The 20,510-nt window shown below is 54.9% G+C and overlaps 2 protein-coding genes across 2 annotated transcripts; one reads left to right on the forward strand and one right to left on the reverse strand.

The window, feature by feature from the left end:
- Window positions 1-4,495: 4,495 nt before the first annotated feature.
- KDF1 (keratinocyte differentiation factor 1) lies at window positions 4,496-13,075 on the reverse strand. Its single transcript, XM_075048733.1, has 5 exons — window positions 13,028-13,075; window positions 11,567-11,740; window positions 8,380-9,493; window positions 7,369-7,443; window positions 4,496-6,695 (listed from the first exon to the last, which is right to left on the reverse strand). The coding sequence occupies exons 3-5, from the start codon at window positions 9,473-9,475 to the stop codon at window positions 6,613-6,615; spliced, it is 1,254 nt and encodes a 417-aa protein (XP_074904834.1). The 5' UTR covers window positions 9,476-9,493; window positions 11,567-11,740; window positions 13,028-13,075; the 3' UTR covers window positions 4,496-6,612.
- Window positions 13,076-17,940: 4,865 nt separating this feature from the next.
- Window positions 17,941-19,162, forward strand: TRNP1 (TMF1 regulated nuclear protein 1). The gene is made up of 2 exons (XM_075048654.1): window positions 17,941-18,099; window positions 18,209-19,162. The coding sequence occupies exons 1-2, from the start codon at window positions 17,941-17,943 to the stop codon at window positions 19,160-19,162; spliced, it is 1,113 nt and encodes a 370-aa protein (XP_074904755.1).
- Window positions 19,163-20,510: the final 1,348 nt, after the last annotated feature.

The raw sequence follows: 20,510 nt of genomic DNA on the forward strand, positions 1-20,510 counted from the left end.
TCTTAGTCCTTTATAGCCTACCCCAGATCCTTGCTGCTGTGGTTCTTGCCTCTGCCTCCCTGAAACCTTTCTACCTCCTACCAGAGGGAGTGGGCACAAATGGCTGAAAAAACCTTGGGTGAAGTCCAGCCTGGCATTCCATCTGGTGTGTTTGGTTGTTTGGGTTTTTTTGAGTAGTAGGACATTGTTTGCATTTAGTCTCCCAGTTTTATAGGCTCTTGGGGTCAAAAAACCAGCACCCACCCAGTTGAGCAGTGACCTTGTGGGTGAGCAAGGACCCAGGTCGGGGCAGCTGCCTCTGGACTTGTCGGTTCTGCATCCTCCTGCCTGTTCATCTTACAGTTCACCCCGCACGCATTTGCCCGTGTGCTTTGGCCCTGATAAAACAACAGAGTCTCCTGTTACTGTAAGAAAAGCCAGACTGCTGGCTTCAAAGGTGCTTAGCCCTAGAGTGAGTGTACTTGCCAGCATTGTCCTGAACTGCGGTGCGTGGGGCAGGTGAGCTGGGAGGGCTGAGCTGTTCTGGGGGGTGTGACGAGCTTCACCCCATTCTCAGCTATGTCAGAGCGCTACTGCTGCTCCCTGCAGTTGCTGGAGATCAGAGGAGACAGCTGGGCTCTGCACCTGCAGCAGGATCCTGGTCCAGCCACCAGCCCCTCCTAAGGAGCAAGCACAGGCAGGCACCAGTGCAGCAAACTGGCACCAGTCGTAAACCGGCACAGGTCGCAGCACCAACCCAAGCCCAGCCTGTAGCTTCATTATTTCCCTATTACCACCTCAGCCCTGTAACCGACACCAGAAATCCCGAGTCTGACCTGATCCAATCGCTGGCAGCTGCCTGAATCTGGCAGCAGCCACAGATCAGCAGGTTGCTGTTACATGGTGTTGTGCTGCCTGGTCTAAGTGCAGAGCTCCCTCAGGGTTACCAAAACCAAAATCTTGGGGTTGTTCCTGCAGGGTCGTGGCTTGTGTGAGCTGTGGCAGTGGTCACGGTAATGACAACTGTGAAACTCCTGAGTTTTCCAGTTGAGGCTGGCACTACACTTAGAGCCGGCTGGTGTCACCTGCAGGAGGCAGGTTGGGTAGCAGCTGAGAAAAGACAAGAGTTAAGACAGAGAAGAGGCAGTGGCACAAACCCCAGAGGATGCTGGGGGAGATTTTTGGGGGAAGGAGTCCTTTTGCCTTTCAGGCGGGTGAAGGGAAAAGGCAAACAGTCCTGGGAGAAGGACTGTAACTGCAGCTCCGAACCCTACAGCAGGTGAATGCCCGGGGCTGTGTTTGTGAACGGCGGTTGACTCCAGCAATACCCCTGGACTTCAACCCTTCCGGCCAGCGGAATAGAAGGTGTTTCTCCTGATGGCCTTGTCCTCTGCAAACATCCAGCTGCCACCAACTTTCCTCAGGCCAAGGTGAATCAAAAGCACCCTTTTGCTTCCAAAAGGCAGTTTCCCCTGGAATAAACCATGTCAGGGCAGGACAGCTCTGCTCCGAGCAGCTGCAGAAGTGGCTTAAAGAATGCAAAGCCCCACCTCAGTCCAAGTTATTGGAGACCACAGACCGTGGCCTCGTCCTTGTGACCGTGGCAGGGGAACACCGAGCATCACGAGGGACGCTGGGAACCAAACCCTACAAATACATCCTTGTCTTGACCCCCAGCAGACCGGGGAGGGCTGTGCTGGAGGATGGCAGGCGATGAAGGTCCCTTTGCCTTTCCATGTCCTTGTCAAATCACCTGGAGAAGCTGTTTCAGTGCTGCCACCCGCCGGAGCCACAGCTGGCAGCACAGCCCAGAGCTCCTCCACCTGCAGGGCCATGGCTCCCTCGCTGCTGGGCCCCTTCCCATGTCCTTTAAAAGCAAAACCTTGAAGGCATACAGGCTCTGCAGAGGGCTTTCCATATGGTAAAAGTTTCCCCCAGTCTTTTTTTTTTTTTTTTTTTTTTTCTCCTAACAGCACCTCTTGACTTAGCTTTTATTAATGAATATTGCAGCTCAGACCATTTGGGAAACGGCCCAGACTATAGGACTGCTTTGGAAAGAGCAATGAAATAGCAAAACCCCAAAGAGAGAAACAGAAGCACGAGGTATTTAACATTACAGCTTACTTTCAGGAGAAGCCTCAGCTCCTCTGTTACTGCTAAGGACCAGGCTATGAGGAATTAGGGTCAATCCATCCGCTTTCTAACTTCTAAGCCACGCTGAAATAAATAATTAAGTAGTTCAGGGTGTGGATGGGGAAGATTAATTTCTTAAACACTCAAAGCCTCATGCATCCATTCCCAGCAGAGTTACTGATCTGCCTTAACCGAAACTCAAAAAATCCCTGGCAATAGGGTGGCTTAGGCCGTGTAGTACATTGGATCCTGTACTAAAGTCACTGTACTGAAGGGCAGCACCTTTGTGGCACAGTGAGGACCACACACAGTATGAGTCTCTGGAGAGTCCCCTGGCAAAGCCAAGCCCAATAAAATCAAACAATGTCTTCAGGAAAAGGAGGGTGCTGAGTCAGGCTCCCAAAAGGAAGTACCTGTGCAAAAAAACCCATGTTTACATGCATGTGGCTGGGTAAAGGGCTCTTGTGTTTCTAAGATTTCCACTTGGGCAACCAATTCTTTCTGCCAGATCACTCAGCAGAACACTCAACACTAATGCTCAGAGCAAAAACCACTACAGCAACAGGCCAGACAGCTGGATTGACAGCAAACATAACCTTCAGCAGACAAAAACCCTGTGGACTCGTTCCACGTGCGGCTGTGAGCAAGAAAACCCACGATCCATGCAGCTAACTCAAAAGCAGGAGAGTTGCTGAACACAGGACTGACAGCAGAGACAGATCAACTGTAAGCATCATAGTTTTAAGTGCAAAGTTTTCAAATCTTTCCAGAAATTGCAGTAACCTTGCAGCAGCAGTTTTGAAGCAGCCAGCTAGTTAGGAAGCAGCGCTTTGGGGCAGGTGATGAGCTCCCATGCTGTGCACCCAGCAGAGCCGCACTGAGCAGTGATCAGACCTGAAGCCTCCAGAAACAGCCTTTCCCCGGGGATTCAACGTGCCCAAGAGAAGCAGAAGTAACACTGCATGTTACAGCCACTCGGTCACTCCAACTGCTTGAATGAGTGCTGTGGGAAGACTAACCTCTTCCAGGAAAAGCACTGGAGAAATTTAGAGAGAAAGGGTAAGCAGAAGGCAGAAAAACGTGGCCCAGACTTGCAGGGGGAACTAGCAGGGCAGCTTAGGAGCAGGTGCGGACAGCGGAGACAGCAGCGACACAGCCACATCGCTGCGCAGGGTGCTGGAGGTTCGCCAGCAAGCTGCTGCCAGCAGCCTTTGCTCCATTTCCCTGGGGCCCCAATGAGCTGGTTTGAGGGCTCCAGACACAAAAACATCTCCTCTGGAGACCCTTCCTAGCCAAAAGAAGGCAGTGTTTACCTGTTCATGGCTTTAAAATCCTTCCAGAAAACATATCTCTCGCACAACTGCAGTGGACTCCGCCTGCTGCCAAAGGGTGGCCGGCCAGGGTGGACTCAGTCTTCGTTTAACAAAATCAGGACAGAACAGGCAGGGGACCACGCACAGAAGGACTCAAGTTTGGGCTCAGTCTTCTGCCTGTCTGCACAGACTAGACAAGAATCACAAGTCCTTAACAGACCAAACTTAAGGAAAAAAAAAAAAAAAGAGGAGGTGTTAGTGCCAATCCTTCGCACCATCCACCCTCCTCCCTTGCAGGGGCACCAGGAGAGTTGGTCCTGTGCACCTGGGGGCAGGGTGAGGGAAGGTCAGTAGCAGGGAATGGAGCTCTGCAGGTTATCGGCTGAGTTTTTGTAGTGAAATTATAAAGTGCAAACTGGTCCTTCAAGTCACAGGGGCAGAGACTGAGCCAGCCTCCCTCCCCAAGCAGATCCTGCCCCACCATCAGGCACAGTAGCTGCTCTGCAGCAATTCTTGCATTTTCTAGCAATGGCTGTCTACACCTCAGGGAATGAGCTGGAAATTCTCCCCCCAGGCTCAGTTTTTCCAGAGCTCAATTCCAGCATCACCCCTCAGGGAAGGTCCAGGTTTCCCTGCATGCAAACAGGCACTTCACCAGAGGCTCCTTTATTTGCACCCAGCTTCCCCATATCCCATGCACCAGCCCGGCATTCAGCTCTCTGAACAATACCCCCGGGCATGGGCAAGCGCTGCCAAATGGACAAAAATATCTTTGTCCATGTGCTGCTGGGAAAGCAGGGATCTGCAACTCCCTGTGCAAACCCCCCTGCCTGTCCCAGGCTCCCTCCACTGAGGGATGCTCTTCCCCAAACTGATGCAAGCAGGAACGTAAAAGACACAGCACAGGTAAAGAGCACATCTTTTGCTTTATAAAAAAGACCAAATCAGATGTTTAAGGCCAAAGAGTGCAAAAGAATCCCATAAGACACCACAGGTGCACCAGCTTCAAGGACCATCAAGTTGACAGTCTTCCTTAGTGATTTTTTGGGGGGGGTTCAGATTTTGGGGTTTTTTTTTGCAAGCCTAATCCATACACATTCACTCTTCGTACACAGACTAAACATTAGAAATGTGCTATTGCATCTGTAATAGCGATTGGCAGCTTTTGCAAGTCCATCCTCACCCCTCGTCTCCAGTGCACAGACCACAGAGCTACATGTCAGCGTGACCCATGCTGACGCCTCAGTGCACAGGTTTAAGTAAACTTGTCCAAATATGTATGTACAAATCCATTCAGAAGCAGGAAGCCAAATGGGTCCATCAGTACATGTGGCATTCGGAAGGAGGTGACCAAACAGAGCTCGTCTGGGAGTCCTGGGCTGGCCTTGCTTCAAGACTCTTCCTTGCACAAACATGGGTTTTCACAAACCAACAGCTTTAAAAACAAAGCAGGGAGGGGAAGCCAAATCCAAGTCTCAGTCTCTCCCCTTTATTTTCAAAATCTCTCTCTGTCAGTGTCTCAAGGTGTGGTCTCAATAATGTCCGTGATTTATGAAAGCATGCTCTGAAACGCAAGCAGTTTAAAAAAATAGGCTCTAACAGGGACTTGAACTGTACATTTCAAAGGGCTTTGGCTGGTTAAATAAGCCTGACTGCTCATGTGAGGAATTAAATCCTTTCCCCCCCTACCCAACCTTTTGAAGAGTAATCACAGGCTATGAAATAGAGGCACATTTCAGTTCAATTAAGGCACATTTCAGTTCAATTAAGGCACAAAAACATGGTCCATACCAAAGCATGGGGCTTATTTTGGTTTCCCTCTCCCCAAAAAACTGTGGGTATGTTTACTCTATGGCTGGTAAATTCAACTAAGCTTTTTCTGTTCATGTCCAAGGGCACCCAAATGTATAAACAAGTCTGGTGGCTTCACGTTTACTTTATGATAAACAACCAAGTGGCAACACCAGTAAGATACAGCTTCCTCCTGCTGCAATGCTGCAGCCCTCAAGGTCACCTGGCACCGTGCCCTCAGGGTAGGAATACCACATCTCCTGCTTCTGACTGGCTGTTAGAGAGGGGCAGAGGGAAGGAGAAGGCGCTGAGCACCCACAGGGGAGAGGCAGGACCAAGCAGTTCCTCACAGACCCTCTGGAGACACTCTCAGGGGAGGCCCTCCTTTTGAATCAAGCCACTTTTAGGGCAGTTTCTAGCAGAATAGTCAAACAGCCCAATTCTTAATTACAAAAACTTAAAAATCAATCGGCTATTTCCCTCACTTGCCATAACTCAAGTTCAAGGCTCGCCCAGCAGTCAGCATGACACCAAGCGTGACGGGGAAATGCAGAGGGCTTGGCAGATGAGTGAGGAAGAGCTGACTGGCATGCAAGTCACAGGTCAATGCGTGCAATTGGTAACAGCTCACGCCCGCAGTTCACATCAGGCTGGCAGTGACTGCAAAGCTGATCCCCATGGTCTGCTTGGGAGATGAGAGTGGGGCTGCTGTCCAGGCATCCCGCCCCTCTGCAACTGGCACTATGTCGAGAGACACGCCAAGAGGCCAAAGATTAAACGAACCACATTACCTGAACCTTCTCCTTACAAGGCAGCAGGAGATGACACCACTAAGAGTCAGCAGGAAGGAGGCAGATCTGGCTACTGCAAACACCACTGATAGAGGACTTAACGTTTTTGGGACCAACCCAGCCACTTTAAATAGAGATTTGGGTCCCTACAGAGCAGGTGCTTGGCCTTCACCTCAGCATCGGCACAAACACAGAGACACCATCCAGTTATTCCCTACCCAAGTTAACTTACGCAATGCCAGAAAGCAAGAACTGTACAGCAGATCCTCAAAGCAGGGAAAGGGCTGGGCCACTGAGGTTATTGAAGCTAAACATGAAGTATGGAAACCATAGAGGCACAAGCTATCTTCTCCTCCCTGGGCACACATTCCACCCCCCGAGTTCATTAGCTCCACAGTTCACTTCTTTGATGTTCTATATTGTCCAAAAAAAGAAAAAAAAAATTATCCAGTGAAATTCAGACAGCAGGAGAAATTTGGCTTCAACAAAGGATCAGGGTAGACTGGGGGAAAAAAACGTGCCATAGCACACTCCATATTGAAAAAGGAGAAATCTGATTGCAGCAAAGCCTTGGAATGCCTGCCTGCTGCTTGGGTCCTTTTTCCTTAACAGTACACCTGAAGCAGAGGTGCTCCAGAAGAGTCAGTCTCTGTGTCTTGGAAAGAGGAATCTCTGCTTGTTGGAGAGCCTTGAAGAGGAAAGAGAAGAATGGTGACATTAGACAATGTGAACTATAGCAGCCGAGTGCCTGGCAGTTAGGCAAGCAACTGCCACAAAAGGCTTTGTGTATCATGAGGGAGGAGAAAGCCACACAAAGCCCACAGGCAGGGAGCAACCCTGCCTGTATTGTAGCCATCTTCTAGGACAGATCTGTTATTATGCAGGAGAAAACTTGTCTTTTAGCCCTGGGCTGCTCTTTGGAGCAGAGCATGCATGCCACAAAGATCAGAGCTCAGGGGACAGCCCATCACTCTCCCCTGCTTCCCTTTTGCACAGTTCCTTTTGTTCCCAGTATAACCCAGCTGTGACCTTAGCTGGTCACACCCCAAATACAGCCCCAAACTTTGTCAAGACACCCAGAGACTGAAAGCTACCAGGCCAAGTACTTTGCCTGGACAGAGATCACTCCATACTTGGGTTTCATTCTTTTGCAGAAGGACCCACCAACCCAGGCAGTCTTCCGAGCTCCCTTCACTCCCAAAGCTCAAGAGAACAATACCCCTTACTGTAACCTAAAAGGCAGGTGTCAGCTCAGCCTTTGCAGATGGTGAAAACTGAAGGCATACATAATACAGGAAGTTCAGGGCATTCCCCTCACTCCTGTGACGCACTGCAGCTAAGACCCTGGTCAGGTACGTTACCTGCGCTGCTGTGCCGCCTCATATTCCTGGCTATCACATCTGCTGGTGTTTCTTCTGATATTTGTACGGCCAAATCTGGAATGAAAACCAAGAGGGCCTGAGACAAGAAAGGATGGGCAGCTATGAGTCAGGAGTAAAGATCCCTGTCAGGGAACACTCAGGGCTCTCCTTCAGAAGGCACCACCCTCAGGTAATAGGAGAGGTAGAGTCTGATTCTTCTGATTGCTTCCACCATTGTCTTGGTAATCTGAGCTTTATAGTCCCTAAATACCAGGAAGCAAACAGCAGCCTTACTGCTAAAGCACAACAGCCACTGGGTTTCCTCCGTTACTTCTGGATGTCTCCTTGCCCCCCATACTGAGCTTTTCAAGGTCTTTCTACAACAAACGCTCTTACAATGTGTTCTGGAGGTCAGTCACTTCGGGCTGCTCCAGACAAGGAGAAAAGCATCCCTGAAACAGCCATGAGGCACTTGTAGCAGCAGCCCTTCCCTCCCTTTGCAGGGATATTTACTGGCTGCTCATCACCCCACTGTGTAGAGGAAGTCTCAGCTCCAAGGAGGCACTCTGTCACAGTAATCTAAGGGTGGCATTAGCAAAGAGCGCTGGTAGAACATGAGGGAGAGAGCCAGCTTAGTAACTGGACATCCTCTGGCACAAGCCAGCTTGTCTGGTCATACCAGTTAAGTTTGACTCACGGTCTTTCTGCCTAGCTTAGAGGTGTGGAGGAAAGCCAGAATCATTGCAGTAGCAGCAGAATAAGCCCTTACATTGCTCAGCACAAACTTCACTGACAGTGAAAGATACTATCAAGAAAGCCACAACACCATGACTGGTGAGAAGCTGAGGTCTCCAGTAATACGTAAGGACCTCCATTCAGACACTCCAGAAAAATAAGCCCAGCCTGAAGACAGACATCAGCTTTCAACCCTGCTCCATTGCTGTATCTCCATGGCTTTGATAAAATAACCCTCTTGTATTGAAGCGGTAACACCAAGGAACCCACACGTACCATCTTGGCTGATGACCATGGACTCTAGCATCGTTTCATTACCGCTGTCTGGTGCGTTGCCTCTGCTGGACTTCTCCTCATGGCTCTGGCTGGCTGGGATAGAAATATGGGGCCGGACCCTGCTTTTCCGGGTGCTAATGCGTATGATGCCTCGGACCAGCCTGCATTCAGCATCCTGCTCATCCAGGTTGTAGTCCTGAGTTATGCTATTGATGAGGTCCGAGATCTTGTTGGTCTTCTCCAGGAAGACAGTGTCTGATGTGCACTTGGCCAGCTCATCAATCTGGTGGACGCTGAAGAGCTCTGTCAGTTTCTTGAAGATCAGGACATCGATCTCCCTGCTGGACATGGAGCCGTTAAGCTCGCTGATGTCCAGATCAGACTCATGGAAGGAATAATACTCCTCTGAACTCCGGTGGCTGCTGGGAAGTGGTGGCTTTTCTATGCTGTTCCTGAAGGGCTTCTCTGGCAGCTGCTCTTTGCAGCATGAATCCGATTCCAGGTGGTGGCTGGGGCTCCTGTTTTGATAGACAGGAATGCCCTTCAGTTTCACATCTGGGTAACTAAAACTGCTACCCATGCTGGACTTTTTGATCTGGTTCCCATTCTTCTCAGTGGGAGAGACATTGGTGGGGCTGTTTGGCAGTCGCCCATTATAATCTCCGTTCTTTCCATCATCAGTGGATGTCTCGGTGGGCCCTGGATAGGGGATACAGACACTGCAGTCCTGAAAGCAGCCCCCACAGGTCACTATACAACAGAAAACAGCCTTATATGTGTTCCAGGCCTGAGACAGAGAGAAACAGCAAAAGCTCTGGTTTGGGGGAGCCTCTGCTGTACCAGAAATAAAGGTAATTGTTTCTGCCTCTCTTCCGTTAGAGTCTTTGAGGTCAGCTTTGCGACCTTTCCTATCCCGCATCTGCTGGGCTCTAGTGCGGCTCTGTTTGATTTCAGGTGTAGAGCCGCTGAACACCTCCAAATTGACATCTGTCTCCTTGGATGGTCTGGTCCGCAGGGGCACAGCCTCCTGGTAGGACTGGTTCAGCTGGCGGTGGCTGTTCAGGTTGTGGGGGAGTCCTGTTTTCCGGCCCAGCATGGCTCACCGCTCAGGCACCTGGAGAACAAGAAGGCCTCAAGTCAAGCATTTGTCACCAGTCTCACCTTAGCAAGCTGTTGATCAACAGAGAAGGACCTAACATTCAAATTCAGTGATTCTCGAGCTCAGACTCAGTATTTCAATTATTTACAGAAATATTTTGCATTAGGACTCACGCTGTTCTTGCTTGTTGCATAGAGAGGGAATCCAGCCCGTGTTTCAGGCTTCTCTGACTACTCCAGCTTTGCTGCTTCCTTTCAGTAGATGTGTGAATCAGAAGAGATATGTTTTAAAAGGACTATTTTTAAGACATCATAATCCCTGTAACCTTCAGAAGAGGTTTCCTCAATGCAGCTGGAAGAAGAGTCAGGCTCCAGAGCAATAAATGAACAGCAGAGCTGTAGGTGGAGCCAGCTGACAGGCTCCAAAGGGAAAGTATCTTCTTTTAAACAACTTCCCCTTTGTCTTGCATTCCTTAGGATTAAGCTGGGCCCTGACAGCACACTTATCCGTTTCGTTTCAAAACACACCGTGCCCAGGAGGAGATGACAAGCAATCAATCATTATGCAAACTGCCAATTCAGACTCCCAGATTATTCGATGCTATTAAAATTTGGAGGATTTAGCAATGACGGCATTACTAACACTGATGATTTTTGCTAGTCATGCTAAGGCTATGTTACCTTAAGGACTTTGCTAGGAAAACTGAGGTCTTCATCTGGATTAAAGAAAAGAACTTGTCAACAAGTCAGTCTCAAATCACTCCTCATGGGAGAAAAACCTTTACAAAAGCCCTACTACAGAAATCCTAGAGCAGACTATCTGCTCAACTGTTTTTCTCGTTGCCACTGTACACAGGAGTAAACTGTTTTTACAGGGTACTATGTCACAGTTTAGCTCCACAGATCCAACACGCAGAGTTTGGCACATTAAATCTCCCTATTCTGAAGAAAGCTCGGCACTGGGTGATGGTGAGGAAAGTCAGGTCAAGGCTCTCACTCTCTGCTTTTATTGCTGCTGCTTTTATCCCAGCCTATGGTGGGCCCCTAAATTGTTCACAGTTTCTAAGCTTCTTGGCTAACACTGCTTTCACCCCCAAGAGATCCTTTTAAATACTAATTAGGCTAATTAATAAGCAGTGAGAGCCCAACCATAGCTTAAGCATTTTCGGACTGTCCCTGCTGCTCTGCTGTATACTTTCTGTAGGGCACCTCAAGCATGAATAAATACATCTGTCCTACCTTCTTAGAGCATTGCCTGTTTTTCCCTTTTTTTAAAACAAATAGTAATGTTGCCTCCACAAAGAAACAGGCGCAGACGGAAAACCAGGCAGTTACAGCATACCACTGCTTTCCAGGAATATTTTGGCTCCAACAGCTTATAAAAAGTCGTAAGTAGTGCATGTCCCAGGAGCTCCCTTTGCACATTCCTGGACAATATGTTAAATATAAAAGCCCCAGATGCTCCAATTTCAGTGCTGAGCAGGCAGAGCTCCCTAGACTCAGCATCAGCTGAGAGGTTTGATTGCTTTCACTTCAGAACAACAGGGTTTTTTTCCTCATCTTTGCCATTTTTGTAATGCAGTTCAAAATTGAACAAGAAACTGAAAACATTTGAGCTGATCTAAGCACAGAACTGCTTACTGGGATGTTTCTCTTAACACTGAAGCCTCATCAAGACATCTAGCATATGCATTGCACAGTAACAATAATTTATATAACTATATAATATTCTGAAATTTCAAAGCATCTTTGACACAGGGAAGAGTACTAGCTCAGCTCTACAGAAAAAGACTTGCAGGCACACAGATTAAACCTCTTGCCTGACATCGCACAAACCCCCAGCTGCATAACGCATCAGAGACACCTCCAACCCCAAACACTGAGCTCGCCCCCTTCCCATCACAGCTCACGTTTCTGAGACCACCAGCTCACACGTCTGAAGAGTTCCCCGGGAGCACACACGACACAGCTCCTTGATCCAGCTGCTTCTCTGGCACAGCAATGGACTGGACCGAAACCTGCAGCCAGCTGCTTAACACAGCCATAAACAAAAGTCAGGACTAAAATCCACAGCTGAGTTGATACTCACAAGATTGCTGGGAGCTTTCTCTGTTCTCACGCAGGCACTGTGTGTGAATAGACAAGATCCTTCTAAGGAACTTCAGCATCTGCTTCAGAAGAGCGAGGAGGGATTCACAAACAGTTTGCGCGTCTAAGAGTTAGCCGGGGTCTAAGATCTTCATTGTTCAGAAGACAGGATTTCCTTCAAAAGTTTTAAAAAAGCTAAATTAAATTGTGAATCTACTTAATAGTCACATTGGTTTGCCAATAACCATATTGCCACCGTTGTTAGAAGCTAAGGAAATCAAAGCATTAACTTAAAAAGGGGCCAGAGGACATAAATTTAGGATGCAAGATTTACACATAGATACAACTTCTCCTAAATACATGGAAGCATCAATAGCTTCTAATTTTTCTAAGCAGCCTGGCCAGGAGCTGAAAGCTGCCCCATGAAGCTCCCAGACTCCTGACCGCTCTGCGGGCACCAGGCAGCAATAGAGACCCTGGCCCAGAGTAACACGGATCTGGCCTCTCCTCTGTGCTCCTGTATCCTCTCTCTCACCTACTTGGGATATAAACAACCTGGCCAAGGAACTGCCTCTCACCAAACGCTTCCCTGTACCTCTGGCCCAAAACACCCCCCGTTCCAGCTGACAACCAGGACTCCATCGCGGTGTAAGTAAACAAACTTTGCCCCTTCCTTCTCATGAACGAAGCGCTGCAAGGGGGGAGACCCGCTTGGGCACCAAGCAGAGGCCCCTCTGCCTACCCCGGGCCCCCGGACATCCTCGGGATGGTGGATTTTTGGGAGAAGAGAAGCTGGCAGCAGAGAACAGCCAGTTTCCAGCAGAGTCACTGACCCATCCCGGCAAGGCCTGCCCTTCCCTGCACGGGCTCCCCACCACGCTCCCAGCTTCGTTTTTCAGCTCTCGAAAGCCAAGCCGACCCCAGCAGGGGCCAGGGAGACCCGGCCTCCCCATCCCCCGCCTCGGGAAAGCTCCTACCTACACCAGCCCCCCGGGGCGACAGCAGGGAAGGTCCCAGAGCAGCGGGAGGGGACAGAGCGGGGAGAACAACGACAGCAAGGGGACAACTAGTGGCGGGGGGGGTCTGTCCCCCAGCCCTGGGTGGGGGGCCGGGACACACGGCCTGAGGGCGCCTGTCTCGGGAGAGGCCCGAGGCACACGGAGAAGAAGCCGGTCTTGGCGGGGGGACGGCACCCGGGGCACCCCGGTCTCGGGGGGGACGGGGACGAGACCGTGGGGATCCCCGGTGTAAAGGGGGGGGGGCAGGGCCTGTCCCTCCCTGCCGGTCGCGGCCTGCTGCTCCCCCCCAGGCCCGGGACGGGCGGCCCCGCCGGGGGAAACACCGAGCAGGCAGCGGCGGCAGACCGGGAGCGGGGCTGAGAGCCCGGGCTGGGCCCGGGGTCGGGGTCCCACCACGGCGGCGTCGCGGCTTTCCCCCCCCCCCCCCTTCGCCCCGGCGTTACCTGCGAGCCAGGGAACGGCGTCCGGCCCCGCCTCACCTGGGCCAGGTGAGCCACGTGACCCGGCCCGACGGGCCGCCGCGAGGGACAGGAAAGATCGGCGGGCGAAGCTGCCCCCGGCCCGCCCTGCCCGCTCCTCGGGGTCCCCAGCCCCGAGGGTCTCAGGAGCCCTGTCCCCACCGATCCCTGCCCCCGAGGAGTCTTCGTCTCGAAGCATCCCTCTGCCCGAGGATCCTCATCAGCCCCAAGGGTCTGTGCCCCAAACTATCCCTGTCTCCGAGGATCTTCGTCCCCAAGGATCCCGGTCGCTGAGGATCGCCTTCCCTCGGGGTCCCTGTCCCCGAGGTCCCCGGGCTTAAGGTCTCTGTCCCCAAGGGTCTCACTCCCCAGGGATCCCTGTCCCAAAGGATCCCACTCCCCAGGGGATCCTCATCCCCAAGGATCCTGTCCCAAAGCACCTCACTCCTGAGGATCCCATCCCAAAGGATCCCTGTCCCCAAGGGTCCCCATTCCAAAGGATACCCATCCCTGAGGATCCACCATCGCCAAGGATCCACCATCACCAAGTATCTCTGCCCCAAATGATCCCTACCTCCAAGGATCCCTGTCCCCAAGCATCCCCATTCCAAAGGATACCCATCCCTGAAGATCCACCATCACCGAGGATCCACCTCTGCCCCAAATGATCCCCACCTCCAAGGATCCCTGTCCCCAAGCATCCCCATTCCAAAGGATACCCATCCCTGAAGATCCACCATCACCGAGGATCCACCTCTGCCCCAAATGATCCCCACCTCCAAGGATCCCTGTCCCCAAGGGTCCCCATTCCAGAGATACCCATCCCTGAGGATCCACCATCACTGAGGATCCACCATCATCAAGTATCTCTGCCCCAAATGATCCCCACCTCCAAGGATCCCTGTCCCCAAGGGTCCCCATCCCCAGGACCCCCCCCCGATCTGCCCTGCACCATTCCTTGTCATTTTACCCCCCCTGCAGGCAAACCCCCTCCCCGTTCTGCCTGTGCCGGGCAGCACCTCCCCGCCGAGGGGCATAAAGCAGCAGGCGTGGGGTGGCCAAGTCCGTCCCCTGGGGTCCCATGGAACCTGCACCCCAGGGAGAGCAGCTCGCCTGTGCCTCCCTCCCCGGCTGCTGCCTGCGGTTTTGGGTGCCTCACTCCGGAGTCGGAAGCCTGTCCACCCCAGGATGAACCTCCACCCATGCCATGCCCAAGTGCTTCGACATCCCCAAAGCCTTTGACCACCCCTCCTGCCACCCAGCCCTGCTTTCCCACCCGGCCGCAGCCGCAGAAGGACCCGCACCCTTCATGGGGGGTGATTTCACCCTCTCTGCTCCGCACCCTGCAAAGCAACGATGTCGTCCGTCCCTTCTCCTGCTGGCACCGGTCGTTTCTGTTCCCCTGGGGACAGCGGTGGCACGGGGGTGGGACGCGTGCTGCATGGATGCCCAGTGCTCCCCAGGCATGAGGGCTGCCGGGCTCAGGCCATCCTGTTTGCTGCTGCGCGGTGACTCAGTGGTTCTCTCCAAAGAGCTGATGATTCACCTCTTGGGGGGTCGAATCCTTCCCCAAATGTTCGGAGGAAAGGAAGGAAACCAGGAGGGAAAGTGGGCAGCAGGGCAGGCAGGGAAGGAGCCCAGAAGAACCACAGCACGCACTGAGGCTGCAGCCGGAGTGGCAGCCGCTCAGCTCAGATGCACCAGCCGGTTTCCGAGAGGAAAGAGGAAAGAGAGAAATCAATTTAAAGGATGGTGCCAGTGCCAAGAAGCTCATTCCTTCTCTAAAGGGCACAAAGACCGTGTTTATTTATTTAAGCCTCTGGCACAGGAACGCCATACTTAATTCCAGCCGGTGTCATTCCCCTGGCCGGGCTTTCATTTGTGTATAACTCAAAGCACTGCTTGGAAATGCATTGTCTCCTTCTCTGCCAGGTGCCTTGAGCACAGATCCCGACCACGAAACCTTTCCCGACGCTGCCCCATCGAGCCTGGCACTGCCAGGGCAAGCCGAGCAGCACGGTGTGGTCCCCTGAGCCCAGCATCGTGCTGCTTCATGCCCCTCGGCTCCTGCATTTTCCCCATGCTCCGTCACCTCCCAGCTGTGCTGCCACTGTGTGCCGGGCCTCCGGTCCCAAACGGCTGCTGCCAGCATTGTTGGGTCCAGGCTGGCAGGACAGGGAGCTGGGTCGACCCAGGATTCCTGGGGCTTAAACCTGAAATCCTGATGCAGGATTCCTTCCCTTAAACTGGGCCAGGATGAGAGAGCAGCGCCTGCATCCTCCCTCTGCCCTGGTAACTGGGACACCTGGGGAAAAAATTGCAGAGAGACTGGGAGAGATGGCACTAACATTAATTATTTACTGCCTATAATAAGGCTTCACTTTTCTGGAACACATCCCAACGCGGGGTTTTAAAGAGGCTGGATATAAGAGGCCAGCACGCAGCCCTTGGCTATGTCCCCTGGCAGGGCTGCCCTACCCCGGGGCAGATCACGGCCGACACGGGGCTGGTTACCCGTATCCCCGGGCAAATACTGGGGACCAGCACCAGGCCAGCTGTGGGATGCAGCACGGTGCCCCATCCCGGTGGTCGGTGCCTCTGGGTGCGGCTGTGGGGTGCGGAGTGTCGCTGCCAGGGAAGGGAGAAAAACGCTCTCAACCAGGCTTTTGCATCAAAGAGGTTTATTCTGAGCGCTGCTAATTGCAGACTCCTCTGCTAAATCATTAATAGCTCATCAGCCCAGGCAGAGATCCTGCAGCAGTGCAGGAGGGTTTCTGGGACTCGGGCAGTGACTTACCCTGAGGGGCAGGGGCATTTCTTGTATTTTTCTATTATTTGCCTTTACCAGCCTCTGTCTGCTCATCTACCGGGATGTGCTGTGGCTGGCTGGGACAGCGTGGGGACACAGCCGCTGTGGGGGCTCAGCGACACCCTCAGCCTCACTGGCCAATGTCCCCAGCCCAGCTGACCCCTTCTTATTTCTTAAACTCATATCCAGGCACAGCTGCTCCCCATTTCCATTTCCTTTTCTCACCCTGGACCAGGGACTGGAGCTGGGAAGATGACGAGCAGCACAGACCTGGGGGGTGACCCAAAAAGGCAATTATTTTATGAGCAGGTGACTGATGGAGCAGGCACCTCCAGAGGTCCCTCCAACCTCACCAATTCGGAGGTTTCACTTTGGGGGAACGGGGGAAGTTCACTGGAAGACAGGCCCTTTCCCCCTTTGGGGGTAACCTTGGGGGTCCATGTTCCACTGAAGCAGAGCAAAAAAATCAGAGAGGAGGATGTTCTGTGTAATACCTGCCTGTTGCCACAGTTTTTTGGGTTGGAGGCAGAGGGAGCAAGAGCACAGCTTTGACCCTGAACCTATGATGGAGCAACACCCCTCAAATCCCCAAACCCCTTTTTATAGCAGCATTTGCATCGGATACATGAAGATGGCTCAGCCCGGACTTCAGCTTTCCTACAGCCTGAAATACAGCCTGCAGAGGTTAAGCAAATGTCATGGCCGTGTCTTTGACACCGGGCAGTGGCGATGCAGTGGGTGCCGCTGGACGGGCAGGGAAGGGATGAGCAGGCAGCGGGGGCCTGGAGCAGTGACGCAGCAGCCTCTGACGCTGCTCCGGTGTCTGGCAGACGTGTGGCAGCGCTGGCAAGAGCAGGAATGCGACGCAAAGCACAAGAGACGGGGGGTTTTTTTCCCCATAAGGTAAGGAAAACAGAGCTGCCACCAGCCCATGTGGGGTGGGGGTGACATCCACCACAAGCCTGGACGTGGCTCTGCCTGGAACAGTTTTAGGCTGGGTATTTTTTTTTTTTTTGGCTTAGACTTTTGCTCCTGTCTAGGGGTGGGATCAGACCTCAGCACCCGGTTCCTATCATCCCTTTTATCTTCTCTGCTGCTCTGATGCGAAACACAAGCAGGCTTTACCCCACGCACCTATGTGAAGATGCAGCTGCCGAGTGTGACGTCCTGGCATGAGGAACCCCCCAAAAACAGGCTCCTTGGGGGGAGCAAGGTGACAGCGGTACCCTCCCGCTCCAGCTCCCTCCCCATGCAGTCTCGGCCCACTCGCAGCTCTATTAACGCCATCTTAAACGATAATGACTTTGGCAGCGACGCAACCAAGGACATGCTGTCCTAGTGCCACGTTCCCTGCACCCCAAGGCTGGGACACCCCAGCCACAGCCCTGGGGGGTGAAACGGGGGCTGCCCCTGCCCTTTTCCCTGCCCCAAGCTGGCTGCTGGGGCACCAGCATCCCCCAAACAGCACCAGAAGCTTCTTAAGCTGCTTCTCCCAGGGGCTGCAGACATGAAACCCGCCGTTCCAGTAACCCATCCCAGTCCAGCCTTTCCCCTTAACCCTTCCCGGTAAATCTCCCCAGTATCCCTTTCCCAGTACCCCCCCCCACCCCAGCCCAGCCTTTCTCAGTAAGCTTCCCCTAAGCCTTTCCCAATATCCCCTCCAGTAACCCCCACCCAGTCCAGCCTTTCCCAGTGACCTCCAGTAACCCTCCCAGCCTTTCCCAGTGACTCCCCCTCCCCAGCTCCGCATTTCCCAGCGACACCCCCCCCCCCCCGGCTAAGTGATGGCAGTTTTCCAGCGCCACGAACCGCTAACGCCACCGGGCCATACCGATCCCGGATCCGTGCCAGTGCCAATACCTGGTGCCATGCCATACTGAGCTGTACCGAGCCCGGTGCCGGTACTGAGCCCGGACCCGTGCCGGGTGCCATGGCACGCCGAGCTGTACCGAGCCCAGTGCCGGTACTGAGGCCAGACCCTTGCCGGTGCCAGTACCGGACCCTTGCCGGTGCCAGTACCGGGTGCCATGCCATACTGAGCTGTACCAAGACTGGTGCCGGTACTGAGCCCGGACCCGTGCCGGGTGCCATGGCACGCCGAGCTGTACCGAGCCCGGTGCTGGTACTGAGGCTGGACCATTGTCGGTGCCGGTACCGGACCCTTGCCGGTGCCAGTACCGGGTGCCATGCCATACTGAGCTGTACCAAGACCGGTGCCGGTACTGAGCCCAGACCCGTGCCGGTGCCGGTACCGGGTGCCGTGGCACACCGAGCTGTACCGAGCCCAGTGCCGGTACTGAGCCCGGACCCGTGCCGGTGCCGGTACCGGGTGCCGTGGCACACCGAGCTGTACCTAGCCCGGTGCGGATACTAATCCCGGACCCGTGCCGGTGCCAGGACTGGGTGCCGTGCCAAACCGAGCTGTACCGAGCCCGGTGCCGGTACTGAGCCCGGACCCGTGCCGGGTGCCGTGCCATAGCGAGCTGTACCGAGCCCGGTGCCGGTACCGAGCCCGGTGCGGGTACCGATCCGGGACCCGTGCCGGTGCCGTACCGGCCCATACCGAGCCCGAGCATCCCCCGCCGGGGCTGTACCGTACCGGGCCGGGGTCGCACTCCTTCCCCCCCTTCCCCCTTCCCCGTGCCGGTGCGGAGCCGGTGCCGGAGCCGCCCCCGGCGGGGCCGAGCCGCCCGAAGCCGGCACCGCCCCCGGGCTATATATCCTCGCCGCTGCTCTCCCCGGTTCCCGTTCCCATGGCGGCGGCGGCAGCGGCGGCGGCGGCTCCTCCTCCTCCTCCTCCTCCATCACCTCCGTGTCCGGCTGCGGACGGCGAGCAACGCCCCGATCACGGCGGTCCCACCACCACCGGTACCGGTACCACCGGCAACACCACCAGCGGCGGCAACACCACCACCAGCAACGACAGCCCCGGGTCGGTGGAGCTGGCGGCGGCGCGGCGGCGGCTGGTGGCGGCCGAGGGTCGCCGTCGGGCTGCGGCCGAACTGGAAGGCCGGGTCCGGCAGGTTCACTGCGCCCTGCGGCACGCCGAGCTCCGCCTGGCCGCCCGAGCCGAGGCCTTGGGCCGCTTAGGAGCCGGGGTAGCCCAGGCCCAGCTGGCTTTGGCCGCTCAGAGCCAACGGTTGCAAAAGGGGCTTCGCCGTCGCCCCCGGCCCCGGCCCGCCGCCTTTTTGGCCGCCGCCCGCGCCCTCCGGAGCTGCGTTCCCTGGGCTCCCCCCGCCCGGTCCCGCGGGGCCGGTTCACCGGCAGCCGTTGCCCGTCGCTTGCCCGCCGCGCCCCGCAGTCCTGCTTAAGGGGGGGGTGGGGGTGGTGGGTTTTTTGGGAATCCTGCAACGGGTTGGGGGTACTTGAGAGGGGGTCCTGGGGGAGTGTGATGGGTTGGGAGGACCTGGGGCGGGGGACGGATGGATGGGACGCGGATCCTGCAGGGTTTGGGGGACCCTAAGGGGTGGGGGGGATGCTGGGGGGTCTGGGGTTCTTGAGGGGGTCCCGGGGAGTCTGATGGGTTGGGAGCCTGCAGGGTTTGGGGGTCCCGGGGCAGGAGGGGAAACACGGACTCTTTAAGGTTTGGGGGGTCCCAAGGGGTGGGGTGGGGACCCAGCGGGGTCTGGAGTCCTTGAGGGGGTCCTGGGGAGTCTGATGGCTTGGGGTCCTGCAGGGTTTGGGAGTCCTAGGGGAATCCTGCAGGGTGTGAGGGGTCTGGGGGACCCTATGGGGTAGGGGGACCCAGCGGGATCTGGGGCCTTTTAGAGGGTCCAGGGGAGTCTGATGGGTTGGGACCCTGCAGGGTTTGGAGGTCCCAGGGGGTGGGGGGAGATGGACCCTGCAGGGTTTAGGAGATCCCAAGGGGTGGGGGGACCCAGAAGGGTCTGGGGTCCTGGGGAGTCTGATGGGCTGGGACCCTGCAGGGTTTGGGGGTCCCAGGGAGGACAACAGACCCTGCAAAGTTTGGGGGATCCCAAGCGGTGGGGGGACCCAGTGGGGTCTGGGGTCCTTGAGGGGGTCCTGGGGAGTCTGATAGGCTGGGACCCTGCAGGGTTTGGGAATCCTGGGTGGACTTTGCTGGGCGTGAGGGGTCTGGGGGACCCTATGGGGTGGGGGGACCCAGTGGGATCTGGGATCCTTTAGAGGGTCTTGGGGAGTCTGAGTTTGGGACCTGTGCGTTTGGGGGTCCCAGGGGAATCCTGCAGGGTATGAGGGGTCTGGGGGACCCTATGGCATGGGGGGACCCAGCAGGATCTGGGGAATCTGCTGGGCTTGGACCCGACAGGTTTGGGGTCCTCAGAGGGATCCTGCAGGGCAAGGGGAGTCTGGGGAACCCAGCAGGGTCTGGGGACCTCAGCAATGGCCTGAGGGGTCTGACGGGGGGGAGACCCTTTGGGGTCTGGGGTATTTGGGGTTCCTTAGGGGACCCTGTGGGATTGGGGCACTCCAGGGAACCCAGCAGGGTCTGGGGAACCTTGGGGTGCACTGAGGAATCTGGGTGGGGGGAACCTGGGGGTTTGAGGTGCTTGAAGGACCCTGCAGGGTCAGGGATCCAGGGGTGTGCAGTGAGATGGCAGAGTTGGGGGGGGCGGTGAGTTTGGGGGACCGAGCAGTGTCTGGCAACCCCCATGGGCTTGGGAGACCCTGCAGGGTCTG

Source organism: Buteo buteo, chromosome 16 (genome assembly GCF_964188355.1).
Source record: "Buteo buteo chromosome 16, bButBut1.hap1.1, whole genome shotgun sequence".
NCBI classification, from domain to species: domain Eukaryota; kingdom Metazoa; phylum Chordata; class Aves; order Accipitriformes; family Accipitridae; genus Buteo; species Buteo buteo.

What these genes read in the sequence shown, in the direction of transcription:
- TRNP1 (XM_075048654.1), top strand. Translation starts at nt 17,941, where the DNA reads ATGGCACGCCGAGCTGTACCGAGCCCGGTGCTGGTACTGAGGCTGGAC. An exon ending in CCAGACCCGTGCCGGTGCCG is followed by an intron (nt 18,100 to 18,208) that starts GTACCGGGTGCC and finishes AGCTGTACCTAG; the next exon opens with CCCGGTGCGGATACTAATCC.
- KDF1 (XM_075048733.1), bottom strand. Translation starts at nt 9,475, where the DNA reads ATGCTGGGCCGGAAAACAGGACTCCCCCACAACCTGAACAGCCACCGC. An exon ending in CATGGTCATCAGCCAAGATG is followed by an intron (nt 7,444 to 8,379) that starts GTACGTGTGGGT and finishes TTTTCATTCCAG; the next exon opens with ATTTGGCCGTACAAATATCA. An exon ending in GAGGCGGCACAGCAGCGCAG is followed by an intron (nt 6,696 to 7,368) that starts GTAACGTACCTG and finishes TTCCTCTTCAAG; the next exon opens with GCTCTCCAACAAGCAGAGAT.